This window comes from Muscardinus avellanarius (assembly GCF_963383645.1).
Source record: "Muscardinus avellanarius genome assembly, chromosome: 15".
In the NCBI taxonomy this organism is placed as follows: domain Eukaryota; kingdom Metazoa; phylum Chordata; class Mammalia; order Rodentia; family Gliridae; genus Muscardinus; species Muscardinus avellanarius.
In genome coordinates, this window is record NC_137801.1 from 38,058,575 (window position 1) to 38,072,449 (window position 13,875).

A 13,875-nucleotide genomic window follows, 5' to 3' on the forward strand; every position below is an offset into this window, starting at 1 on the left:
TCCTAGGTATCTGTATCTCAGAGCATTTGCGCACATGTAGAATGATAAATAGGCAAGGATTTTGACTGTAGCATTGTTTGTAGTAGCACAGATAACAGTTTGTGACAGTTCAATCAATTATGGATTATGTAGCTTTTTGTGTGTGTGTGTGTGTGTGTGTGTTTGTGTGGTACTGGGGATTGAACCAATGGGCATTCTACTTCTGAGCCATACCCCTAGGCCTAGTTTTTTAGTTTTTATTTTGAAACAGGGCCTCACTACATAGCTGAGGCTGGCTGTGAACCTGTGATCCTCCTGTCTCAGATTCCCAGGTACTGGGATTACAATCTGTGCTACCACACCTGGCTATTATGTAGCTTTTAAAAAGGATATGCGAGCCTAGAGATGTGGTGCACACTTGTAATCCTAGTACTTGGGAGGCGGAGCAGATGGCTCACAGGTTCGTGGTTGCAATTTAGTGAAACCCTGTTTCAAAATAAAGAAAAAAAAATAGGGATAGGGATGTTCAATCCCCAGTAAAACACACACACACACACACACACACACACACACACACACACACACACACACACTCTAAAAATAAAAAAAAGGATATGGGAGTAATCTATATTGATATGAGATCATTTACAAAATATATTAAATAATAGAAACAGTATGGATAACATGGCACCATTTGTGTAAAGAAAAAAATATGTTTACATATGGTTGCACCAGCACAGAATTATCATTTCATAAAACACATAAAAATGAAAGAACACAAACAGGAACATGTCTGTCTTTGGGAGGGGAACTGGGAAGCTATGAAATGGCTGAAGAAAACCTTTTCATTGTAGAGACTCTTTTTGTAACTGAGTTTTATACTATGTGCACACATTTCCTAGTCAAAAAATGAAGTTACAAAAATCAGGCCTGGAAATATTTAATAGCAGACAAAATAGAATTCAATATGAAAAGCATTATATGAGACAAAGGCAATTTTCAAAAATTGAAAAAAAAGGGAACAGTCCACTAAAAACCATAAATCCTTGTGCATGTAACAATAGTTTCAAAAAATATAAAACAAGTACTCTTGAGAAGCGCAAAGAGAAATCGACAAATCTACAGTTACAGAGACTCCAAATTGAATAGACAAAAGTAATAGCTAACACTTACTGAGCACTTTTTATGTGAGTGGCGCTGAACTATATGCTCTTTTCATGCATTATCTAAGGCTACAGAAAATGTTAGTAATAACTGACGTCATGTACATATACCATAAATACTTTACCTGGTTAACAGAGAATACACATATCTTCCAAATACCTATGAGATATTCATTAAAGACATAGATTAACCACTCACCCCTAAAGAACAACCCCCCCCAAACATAGTTGGCAAGAGTACAAGGAAATGAACATTATTGTTGATTTGGCAACAGCTCTTATGAAGAATAATTTGGCATTATGTGTCAAAAGTCCAAACTCTTTGACATAGTAATTATCTTTCTGATACTCTATTCTAAATAAGTCATATCAAATATGGAGGATGGGAATAAAAACAGAAAAAATTAGAAATGCAAATGAGAGAATGGTTAACTATGGAATAACCATTCAACAGATTATTATTTGCCATTAAAGGGACATTTGTAGAGTCTGTAGTAAAAAAAAAAGCTTGAAATGTTAAAAGGAAAAGAGCAAGTACAACACTAAACCATGTATATTTGTATAGCTGTAAAATATATCCAAATCTTCTCTAATATTTACTACCATCTATGGTAAAGGAAAATCTGTAATTTCTAACCTTCATTTTAGGCAATTTTGCTTTGTCTCGTCTTTTGTGTTTTTCTGCCCTTATTAGCCATGCAAGAAACACCTACTGTAGATAGAAGTCACGTGCTCATTGCACAAGAGCAGCCTACATGTAACTGTACAAGAGAATAGAGAAGCCCGAACTCATCACTGGTTCTAGTTTTTTTTTTTTTTTTTTTTTTGTGGTACTGGGGGTGGAACCCAGAGGCTTTCTACTTCCAGGCTATACTCCCAGACCCAGTTTATATTTTATTTGGAAACAGGGTCTCACTAAGTTGCTGAGAGCCTCACTATGTAGCTGAGGCTGGCTTCGAACCTGCGCGATCCTCCTGTCTCAGCCTCCCAAGCGCAGGGATTACACGCGTGCACCACCACGCCTGGCCTGGTTCTAGTTCTGAGTCCACTGCCACGCTGGCTTTTTTTCTTCCAGGCATCTGGTGGTTGAAAGTCACAGAATGACCTTACTCAGGCACGCTGAATACCCATTCACTTAGATACGGGATTAGTTTGGGATTCTTGAGCGGAGTCAAGTTGGTTTGTGTAGCAGCTCTCAGATGTAGTAGTGCTCAGTGTACACTACACTGACTCAGACGAGCTGAAAATCTGGATTTTGCAATTGCTTTCAGTTGTTATATAAACTATTCTTCTGTACTTATGGATGCTTATACTTTGGCAGTTATTTTAAGGGGAAACAGGGAAGCAAGTTTTTGGAAAAAAATTCCTTATTAGATAGTAAAGTATTAAAAATTCTTAGAATCAAAATTTATGTAAATATTCTTTTCAAAAAATAGGTCCAGAAGACACAGCCCAGCTCAGCTTTGAAACTGTATCAAGATTTAAGTGTACTTCGTGCAAATGAGCTGCTCCTAAACAGGGGCTGGTTTTGCCTTTTGAGGAACAACAGCCAGTCTGTTGTGTACACAAGGGAGATGGATGGCATGGACAGAGTCTTTATTGTGGTTCTGAATTTTGGAGAAGCAACACAGCTAAATCTACAGGAAATGATTTCGGATCTTCCTCCAAGACTGAGAGTAACATTAAGTACCGATTCTGCCTCCAGAGACACTGAAGTGGATACCAGTGGCCTTGTTCTGAAGGATGGAGCTGGATTCATCTTGGAACACCACATGAAGATACTCCTTCATCGCCAAACAGCTTTCCAAGACAAATGCTTTGTCTCCAACCGAGCATGCTACTTCAGTGCCCTGAACATACTGTACAGCTTGTGCTAGGGACTGCGAGGAAGCAGAGGGCCATTCTGGCACTCGGTTGTGTTGTAACTTCATGTCTAGCTTGCTACCGGGTAAACTTTATAGATAATCATTAATTCTTAAGCTATTTCTATAGCTTGAATGCTTTAGGGAAGGTTCTCAAGTGTTTGAAAGGAAAATAAAATGTTGAAAAGAAAACTGTTGCTCACAGGGACTTGTAACTAATGAGATAACATCAATAAGAGATGAGGATAACACTGTAGGAACCCAGATTATCTGGAAGGTCTAAAGCATATAAGTGAGAATTTTATCTTTTTCTTTAAAATGTAGGAATTAGATGACTCATTGCCACAGTGTCTAAAAATATTCACTAGTAAAGAGGAAGGACATTGATATGTAAACTGTTGAAACAGACAAGAACAAAGTTGTTCTGACTGGAAGGGAGGTCGGGCATTCTGCTGTCCCCGTCCTTCCTTGCCCTCTGCTTCATCTCTGTGGAAGGAGCATGATCTGAAAACTACTCTTGCAGGTTAAAGGGCATGTACATCAGTAGAAGAGAAAAGTATAGCAAGTGAGATGTGGACAAAGCAAATATTGGACAGAGAAGAAACTTTAAAAAAATTATCTAGTCACGCAAAATCTCACTTTTGCTAACCCAATTGGAAATAAGACTATGAAATATTTGTTTCCAATTCCCAGTTGAATGTAGCATTTCAGAACTTGACATATTTCTTAAGATCCTCAAAAACTGTGGTGCTGTCAAGTCCAAGCTCCTCATACATGAATTTAATTTGGGCTGTAATCTAAAAGAAAAAAAAAACATTTTAAAATTAGATAGGATTTTGTGGTAAAATTCCAATGTTTTAATTCTACATTTATTCATCTTCACCTAATTTTGAAGTCAGCTATTTATGGCGAGAGAGTATGATTATTTTGGTACTGTGGATTGAACCCAGGGTGTTCTACCTCTGAGTTACACCCTCAACCCTGTTTTATTTGGAAATAGAGTCTTGCTAAGTTGCTGGGGCTGTCCTTGAACCTGAGATCTTCCTATCTCAGCCTCCCAACTACTGGGATTATAGGATGTGCCACCATTCCTGGGGGCAGAAGTGCCTTTATTTGGGGCAGAGGCAGGAGGCTTCCAACATTAAGATTCAATTTCTTTCTTTAACAGAGTTTCCTTATCTGAGAGCCTTTTCTCTTGATTGACTCAGTGAACAACCTTCCTTGCCTCCTGGGTCTCAGCTGCAGACCTGACATTTGTGAAGCAACTCTGTCAAAAACTCTGCTATAGCCTTTGAGAAACCTGAGTACAACACAACCCTGCTTGGACAACCTGTCCACTAAGAGGAGCTGGATAACATACCTTCTTGTGAGAGTCCTCAATCACATGATTCCCTCCAGGCTGCAGATCTAGAATAATATTGGGGGCCTGATAGCCTGCAAGAGTTAGCATAGACAATAATTAAAAGATCGTTGGAAGGCTTAGACCCATTTCTTCTATTTCCACTTGAGCATTTGATTTAAACAATAATGAAGGAATAAAGGCAAAATCACTTATCACTGCCACCAACAAAGAAAGGGGAGGAGCAGGCAGCAGAAGACACATTTCTTAGGGGAAGTGTGAGAAGGCCCAGTGGCTGAGGAAGCTGGGTGAGGGACTACGCCCCAAACAAAAGACTGTGACCAAGTCTTTGTCAAGGAAGGGGCAGCATCCCTGGGAGTCCTGTGCCTTGAAACACCGCGAACAATCCTGGATGGGATTGAGAAATGGTTACTGGGGGTTCTTTCCTAAGGAAAATGAAGGAACTATCTAGAAGAAATTCAAGTAGCTAGTTTAGGTATTGAAGCTCTAAGCAAAAACCTCACATTCTTTTAGAGATTCTCTAGAGAAATGTCTCAATAAATGTTAAATCAAAGAATGACTGTATGAACGTATATCTCTAAGTAGCAGCTGATAGTGAGATTTACTTTTTCTTGTGTTCTTTGAAAAAGAGGTGAGGCAATTGTAGCTTTCTATACATTAAGTAAGCAATCAACATAGGAAAGCATGTGCTTGTCCTAAAACATGGCAGATATAATTTGGTATGCAGCACGAAACAAATTAGTCTGAGCAGCACGCGGAGGGTACTGGTTCATCCAGCCGTGCGCCGTGCTTCCTGGGGTCTCCTACCTTCGCCTGCGTCCTTGGCATGCTCAGCGACGGCTTCCTTGAGCTTCTCGGTGTAGTTCACAACTCCTTTCACAGGTATACGTTCATCGTTTTCATAAGCTGTGATGTGAATTGAAGGATAATGCTAAAAGAAAACAGATATTTGAAGAGTTTATAATACTCCTATGCTCTCTTCTGTAAGTCATGAAAATAATTATTTTCAATTTCTTTCCCTAAGTGCTAGAAGTTTTTCCCCATTTGAAATTCTCCAGTGAGCCTCAGTATTTTAGTATCAGACTCCTCGTTACCTGGACTTCTCTTGTCTAAAGATACTACGGTTTCATCTCTCCTAGTAATTATGGCATAGTAACTATTCCCTGAGGTATTAAACTGAAACAAACGTGGAGCATGAGGAGAGATGGTGCTGAAAGATGTTTGGGCAACCTGAGTAGAACCATCTCCAAAGCCCTCCTAACTCTTGCCTCAGGACCCTTTTGATGATCTTCTCTTCATCTTAAAGATAGTGTTTCATAGCCAGGTGTTGTGGCACACATCCGTAATCCCAGTACTTGGAGATAGGAGGATCACAGGTTTGTGGCCAGCAAGACCCTCAGAAACTCTTTATTTTTATTTATTTTTTCTTTTTTGGTACTGGGGATGGAACCCAGAGGCATTCTGCCTCCAAGATACACCTCATCCCTAAGATTTATTCTTTATTTTGAAACAGGGTCTCACTGAGTTGTAAAGGGACTCACTAAGTAGCTGAGGCTGTCCTTGAACTGTGATCCTCCTGTCTCAGCCTCCCGAATTATAAGTGTGCACCACTATGCCTGACAAATCCTTTTTTCAAAACAGAAAATAAAAGAGGGCTGGGGATGTAGCTCAGAAGTAGAACACCTCAGGGTTCAATCCCTAATACCATAGGAAAGAAAAATAAAAAGATAAGTATATCATAACCATCTTTCATTACCTGAGATTTAATATTTTGATAGGGACAGTAATGCTTTATGTAGTTCTTATGTTTTTCATCAGATGAAGGATTCCCCCATTCTTCTAATTCTTCTAATGTCAGAGGAAGTGTAGTGTCCATCATGGTATTGAGAACATCCAAGAAAGGTGCCTAACACATAAGAATAAACACAGGCCAAAGAAACTCATACCACAACTGAGAAGCTGGCAAATGAGCTTCTGAGAGTTACTCTTTCTAAATATATAAACCAATATGAGAAAACACAGCTCCAACAGCCCTGTGGATCTGGAAGCCAGACCAACTGCTCCATTTTAACCAGGGCCAAGGATTTACAATGTCATTGTATTTCAATTTCTATTAAATAGTATTTATATAACAAAGATTAATTTCTAATTTTACAATTTATGTTTTTAGTTTGGTCCTTTTTTATTCATTATACATTTTTCTTATATAAAAGTAATAAATATTATTGCTTTTTAATTTTTTTTGGTGGTACTGGGGTTTCTGGAAGCCCTTCCACCTCCTGGCTACACTCCCAGACTTATTTTACACTTTTTTTTTTTTTTGAACCGGTCTCTTAAGCCAGCGCGAACCTGCGTGATCCTCCTGTCTCCGCAAGCACAGGGATTACAAGTGTGCGCCACCACGCCCGGCGTATTATTGCTTTTTTTCTGGTACTGGGGGTGGAACCCAGGGGCTTTCTACCTCTGGGCTATGCTCCTAGACCTATTTTATACTTTATTTAGAAACAGGGTCTCACTAAGTTGCTGAGAGCCTTACTCAGTAGCTGAGGCTGGCTTCGAACCTGTGTGATCCTCCTGTCTCAGCCTCCCAAGCGCGGGGATTACAAGCATGCGCCACCACACCTGGCTATATTATTGCTTTATACTCACTAGAATGGCTACTGTATTATAAAAACAACAACTAGAAGATATCAAGTGCTAACTGGGTGTGGTGGCGCATGCTTGTAATCTCAGCACTTGATAGGCTGAGATAGGAGATGGAAGCCAGCCTCAGCTATTTAGTGAGGCTCTCAGCAACTTAGTGAGACCCTGTTGCCAAATGTATAAAAATAATTCTGGGAGTATAGCCTGGAGGTAGAAAAGCCCCTGGGTTCTACCCTCAGTACCACACACACGCACACATTAAAAAAGAAAGAAAGAAAGAAAGAAAGAAAGAAAGAAAGAAAGAAAGAAAGAAAATATCACTATCAAGTGCTGGTGAAGACATGGAGAAATTAGAACCCTTACGTGCTGTTGGCTTAAGTGTAAAATGATGCAGCCACTAAATTAAACTTATATTTACCTTATGATCCAGCAATTCTACCTCTAAGTGTATACCCAAAAGCACTGAAAACAGGATCGTGATGAGGTATTTGCATATCCACACTTATAGAAGCATTATTTATAATAACCAAAAGGTGAAAGCAGCTCAAGTGCTCCTCAACAGATGAATGAATACGCAAGATGTGTGTATATGCTCCCCACACATGCGCACAACGGAGTATCGTTCAGTCTTAAATAGGAATAAAATTCTGACACTTGCCACATTACGGATGACCTTGAGGCTATACTTAAGAGAATATAACCAGCGTCAAATAAATTCTGCTCTGTGTGTGGTGGCACATGCTTGTAATTCCATTACTTGTGAGGCTGAGACAGGAGGATCTAGGCTTGAGGACAGCCTTAGCTACTTAGTGAGGCCCTTCACAACTTAGAGAGACTCTGTTTCAAAATAAAGAATAAAAAATAGGCCTGGTGTACCTCGGAGGTAGAATGCCCCTGGGCTCAATCCCCAGCAGTACGGCAAAAAAAGAAAAGAAAAAGGTAAATCCTGTATGATTCAATTTACAGGAGGTACTTAGACACATTTATTTATTTATTTATTTATTTATTTATTTATTTATTTATTTATTTATTTTTTGGTGGTACTGGGGTTCCTGGAAGCCCTTCTACCTCCGGGCTACACTCCCAGACCTATTTTTACATTTTTATTTGGAAACAGGGTCTCCTAAGCCAGCGCGCGCGGCTGGCTTCGAACCTGCGTGATCCTCCTGTCTCTGCCTCCCAAGCGCGGGGATTCCAAGCGTGCGCCACCACGCCCGGCTAGAGTAGTCACATTTCTATAGACAGCAGATGGGTGGCTTTCAGGGGCTGGAATGAAGAGTTTGTTTAATGGGTACAGGATTTAAATTTCGCAAGAAGCCAGGTATGGTGGCACATGCTTGTAATTCCAATACTCTGGGAGGCGGAGACAGGAGGATCGCAGTTTGAGGCCAGCCTCAGCTACTTAGTGAGGCCTTCTGCAACTTGGTAAGACCTGATTCATAGTAAAGAATAAAAAATAGGGCTGGGGGTGTAGCTCAGAAGTAGAATGCTCCTTGGTTCAATCCCCAGGACCACCAAAGAAAAAAATAATAATTTTGCAAGATAAATTGAGTTCTGGATATTAACTGCACAGCAATGTGAATGTATTAACATTACCAAACCATGTATTTAAAAATAGTTATGATGGTAAATTATTTTACCATAATTAAAAAACTTAAAAAACAAGAAAGTACCCAACAATGCATAAACTCTACCAGTTAGAATTTTACTTAAAAAGTATTTAGCATTTATTGCTAACTGAAGAACATCTGGAAAATATACAAGGTAAAAGAAGAGAAAACCACCCTCTGGCTCCTAACCAGTATTAAAACCATAAAATGGAGGCTGCTTTTTTCACTTAGCTTTAGAGTCTTCCCTTCATATGCTTTTCAGCTTTCTTTCATATTACATCAACCGAGTCTAGTGGGCACCTGTAATTCTTTTTAAAATTTCTTTGTAAGAGCTGGGTGTCGTGGCACATGCTAGTAATCCCAGCATTTGGGAGGCTGAGACAGGAGGATCTGACTTCGTGAACAGCCTCAGCTACTTAGTGAGGCTCTCTGTAACTTAGTGAGACCCTAAGTAATAAATAATAATAAAAAAAATAGGCTGGGGGTGTAGCTCAGAAGTAGAATGCTTCTGGGTTCCACCCCTAGTATCACACACACACACAAAACAACAAAAAACAAACAAACAAAAAAAACAAAACAAAAAAAGACCTGGGCAAGGTGACCCACTTCTAAAATCCCAGTATTTGTGAGGCTGAGACAAGCGATCGCAGGTTCAAAGATAACCTCAGAATGTAGTGAGGCTCTCATCGACCTAGCAAGACCCTGTTTCAATATAATATATAAAATACAGCTAGGGGTCTAATTTGGAAATAGAATGCCCCTCTGGGTTTAATCCCCAATACCATACAAAAAATGCCAAGAATGAAGTATCCCAAGACAGACAGTCCTTACACTCAGGAATGAAGTGTTGATGGGCAGGAGCTTCGGGTGACTCGGAGTCACAGGATGCAGCACATTCCAGTCACAGGATTCTCTCTACTCAACTTCTACAACTAGAAGCATCTATGCTTTATCTTTTTCCCACTAGTTCTAAATGGTCTAACAAACAGAAAATTGTCAATGGGAATAGCCATTTGTTTTTCAGTGGAAATCCTTACAAACGAGTACCGAATAGATTCTCAGAGTGGGCAAAAATGCCTCTGGGAAGGATGCTAAAATGGTCCAGGGGTTGGTGGCAGACTGAGGTACTACTAGGGGGTGTTGAATAAAAATAAGGTGGGTGGTACAAGCACCCAGGAGGGCAATGGGTAATTTTTTCTTTTGGAAAGGGGGCAGTGTGTCAGTAACTTTGGGAATCTGATATTGAACATTATCAGAGATAATAGTAAACAGTGCTACTAAAATAGTCTTAGAAGTTCTCCCAGAGCTATAGTTCTGTTTAAACTTGAAGCTCTGTTATACTCCCACGCTGGTGTGAAACTGTAAGAGATTTTTTTCCCCTTAGAACAGCCTGTGCTTCACACCTGCTGCATTCTGTAAACAGGAGAGACAAGAGTGTACTTACCTCCATGGTCACAGCTCTCAGGAGCTCTGGATTAGAATTACACAGGGCTCCCACAAGCACCCCTCCAGCACTGAAAGCCGTCAGGACTGTTAGACTCGGCTGAGAGAAGCCTTGGCCGTGAAGCGTCTTAATGCAAGCCTCTAAGTCAGCAAGACCATTGAGTTTTTTAGTTAGCCGGCCATCAGCATGCCACTGGAGGCCCAACTCACCACCTCCCCTGAAATTAAAGGGCAAAAAAGGATACTGATATAGGCAGAGGTCAGCAAACCATACGTGGAGGCCTTTTTTGTTTTTTTATATGACCCTCAAGCTAAGAGTTGTGTTTCCATTTTTAAAAGCTGGGGAGGAAACAGTATGAAGAAATATGCAACACAGACTGTATGCGGCTGCAAAGCCCCAAATGGTCACTACCTAGTTTTTCCTTTTCTTTCTTTTTTGCGGTACTGGGGCGTCCAACACGGGGCCTTGCACTTCTAGGCAAGTGCTTTACCATCAAGTGATGTTCCCAGGCCACTCTAGCTCTTCAGAGAAGAAGTTTGCCATCTCCTGATATAGACAATAAAAAGTAGATTCAACAAATATGTCTTGAGCGCCTAGTATTTATCAGAGATGGTCTAAGTGTGGGTCTTAAAAATCCAAACTAGCAGAAATCCCTGTGGATTATAAGTTTGTGACGAGAGAAAATAGTTACTAGCCCTGTGGTTGCTGCCATCATATAAGTGTACTTAAGGCATTACAGAAGCAGAGGAAAGAACCTCTACCTGTCAGATTAGGGCACGAATGTGAGGCAGGAGCAGAGATGCAGGAGATGTTACCTAAGCAGAGAGCCTAGAAGGGCAAGGAAAGGGCAGGCATCAAGACACAGTAGGACACAACGTGCGCAAGGGCAGGTCATCGGAAAGGACAAGATGACAGATGGCACAGGATAAGAAGACAGATCACTAGGAGTACACGGAGGTATCTGGACTTGTTCTGAAGATGGGGAAGTAGAGAAGAATTTTAAACAGAAACAAAATTACATTTGTGTCTTGAAAACAGTTAAAATAAAATGGAAGTTAGATTGGGAAAAAGAGGAGGTCAATTTAAGAGGTGATCTAGGAAAATCTAAATTCAAAATAATGAAATGGAAACAACAATGTAATAAGTAAAGACTGACAGCTATTTAAAACTCCTACAAATCTGCCCTTTTGCTCTAATCTGTTACTGAATCAAGTTCCACCAGCACGTGTTTAGGAATACATAAATCCAAAAATACAAATAAGAAATAAGCCTCAATATATCCCTATCTTGGACATGTGTCACAGCGTTCTAGCACTCATCCGCCAGGGAAAGGGTGTAGGCTCACCTAACATGGCAGTATGCTAATATCCACCCATCGTCCACCAAGACGCGCTTCTCAGGTCTGAAGTTCATTTTCAAATCCATTCCATAAGCTCCATATACATGGACCAGGAGGGGTTTCTTCTGTAAGTCCTCAGAGTCCGTTTTGTGGAAAACAGTCATCGGCACTAACTTTCCATCCTGGAAGTAAAGCATCACCACGTGTCGTCGAGTCTTTGGCACTGTAGTCACACATCTTGATGCGGTTCAGGGTGACAGAGGTATACATGCACATACAACTTGGCGCGCCCTCCCAGAGCTTCCACCCGACTCCTTCTCCCTTCCCACCACCCCATGTTTGACACAGTAACTGGCATTTTTTTTCCTTTTTGTGGAACTGGGGATGGAACCCACGGGTATTTACCTCAAGCTACCCCCCCCATCCCTATTTTTTATTCTTTATTTTGAAACAGGGTCTCATGAAGTTGCAGAGGGCCTTGCTAAGTAGCTGAGGGTGGCCACGAACCTGTGATTTTCCTGTCTCAGCCTCCCAAGTACTGGGATTACAAGCATGCGGCACCATACTCAGCTTGATTGTTTTTTTTTTCCCTTTTCTTGGTACTAGGGGTTGAACTCAGGGGCATTCTACTTCCAAGCTATGATTTTTGGGGAGCTGGAGTACTGAAGCTCGAACCCAGTGTCATTCTACCTCCAAGTTACATTTCCAGCCCCATATTATTTTTTTTTTAGATTTTGAAACAGGGTCTCGCTAAGCTGCTGATGGACTTTCCTAAATTGCTGAGGCTGGCCTCAAAACTGTAATCCTCCTGTCTCAGCCTCCCATGTACTAGTATTACAGGTGTGCACCATCACAACTGGCTACACTGGCACTTTTTATTTTGAAACAGGATCTTGCTAAGTTGCTGAGGCTGGCCTCAAACCTGTAAGCCTCTTGTCTTAGCCTCTCAAGTACTGAGATTACAGACTTGTGCCACCATACCCGGCAAATGTTAAAAGTAAAAAAAAATCCATGCATTTGTTAAAATCATTTGAGCCTTCCAGTGGCATAAGGGATCTATTTCTCAATGTTACTGATGTAATCTCAGAAACTGAACAGACTGCTTTCAATAGGGGAGCTGACAGTAGGGATTCCAAAGACCTACCTTGCTTTTGGCTTCTAGACGTAAAACACGGCTAGTCTTTGTGATTGGGTCTTCATGCCCCGTTTCCTCAAACAGTTTGCCTTCTGCAAACTTATATGTGTAATACTTTGGGGGTCGTATTGGAGAGCAAAGCTGAAAGGGGCAGTTCTTTGGGTCAGAATTCGTGTCCATTATAAATCCACAGGCCCAAGGAGGGAGCTAAAGAAAGGAAACAGGGATTTTTACTCTTTGGCCAGGTGCTAAGTACTATTAATCAAGTCTGAGTCCGTTCCACACAAGATGATTGGGATATCTCGTTTACTTTCTGTCAGTATAAGATGAATCATTTAAAGATTACTTCATCACAAAATAGATACCAAGTACCAAAATTCTACATTAATGACCAAACAAGAAGGAGAAATGAGAGGAAATGTTTATAGTGATTGTAGATTTACATGGAGTCTTTAAAAGTATTTTTTGGGGATAAACTCAGGCAACAAAAGAGCAGAGTGGTTAGGAACAAAAGCAAATGGAATAGTGATTCTAAAACTCAGCAACAGCTCCAAGATCTCGTCTCACAAAACCTGGAATCCCTCGCAGGTGTGAGGTTTGCATCATCCCCCACCAGTCCTCAGCCTGCTTCCCGGACAGCACAACGATGACGGTTATTATTCTGAGGGTAAAATGGCCTTCGCAGCACTAAAGCAGTTGTAATTTGTTTCTAACTTTAGATTCCAGGCTAACCATTGTGCCGAACAAAACCTTTCCAGGCATATCTACTCTGAGATACTTATAGCTATTATGCTTAAGATTCTTAACTTCAAGAAAAAAAGGAAAGAAATCAAAATTTATTCTCCCAGAGCAGCAGGGTCCAGCTTCAAGCCTTCCACTAACATCCCACTTACACCTTTTAAAGAACTCTGGTAAGCAGGTTGACGGAGTGCTAGAAAAGGTACTGAGAGGCCGAACATTAAAAGAAAATTGCCTTTCTTTCCCCAAGTAATTGTAGAAAGAGAAAATTCCTTAGAAAATCAGAGGCCTCGGCACAGCAACATCCCTGGCAGGCGCTACCGAAAACAGGTGGATGGGGCGAGTGCACAAAGGGCACAGAATTTAACCAGCAGAAGCCGAAGACTTTGTTAAGTAAATTTCTTCTAATTAATCCAGAGAATCAATCTTTATGGAACACAAATAAGGACACACATTTGCAATGTTTATGAGTCCTTGGCTCACTCTCCTCAGGTTGAGGATTCAAGAAATATCGCTGTAAACCTCATAACCTGGCACTGGAGTGACAGGGTTCCTCGGCCCACGGAAAAGCACAGGTCTTCCGCCTTTGATGCATGCGGTGA

General features: G+C 40.8%; 2 protein-coding genes across 4 annotated transcripts in view; one reads left to right on the forward strand and one right to left on the reverse strand.

The window, feature by feature from the left end:
- SLC3A1 (solute carrier family 3 member 1) overlaps window positions 1-3,019 on the forward strand; it is a gene marked incomplete at both ends in the record, with an annotated part of 40,928 nt that extends 37,909 nt beyond the window's left edge. The window contains one exon of the mRNA XM_080711824.1: window positions 2,579-3,019. Coding sequence (XP_080567950.1) covers window positions 2,579-3,019 — 441 coding nt within the window. The remainder of the gene's footprint in view (window positions 1-2,578) is intronic.
- Window positions 3,020-3,711: 692 nt separating this feature from the next.
- The window catches only part of PREPL (prolyl endopeptidase like), a gene marked incomplete at both ends in the record, with an annotated part of 39,965 nt that continues 29,801 nt past the window's right edge, over window positions 3,712-13,875 (reverse strand). For 2 of the 3 annotated variants that reach the window (XM_080711717.1, XM_080711716.1), the window contains 7 exons: window positions 3,712-3,801; window positions 4,365-4,438; window positions 5,172-5,295; window positions 6,121-6,270; window positions 10,062-10,278; window positions 11,407-11,582; window positions 12,545-12,742. In XM_080711717.1, the coding sequence (XP_080567843.1) occupies window positions 3,712-3,801; window positions 4,365-4,438; window positions 5,172-5,295; window positions 6,121-6,270; window positions 10,062-10,278; window positions 11,407-11,582; window positions 12,545-12,742 (1,029 nt within the window). The remainder of the gene's footprint in view (window positions 3,802-4,364; window positions 4,439-5,171; window positions 5,296-6,120; window positions 6,271-10,061; window positions 10,279-11,406; window positions 11,583-12,544; window positions 12,743-13,875) is intronic. The other variant, XM_080711718.1, reaches the window with a different exon arrangement.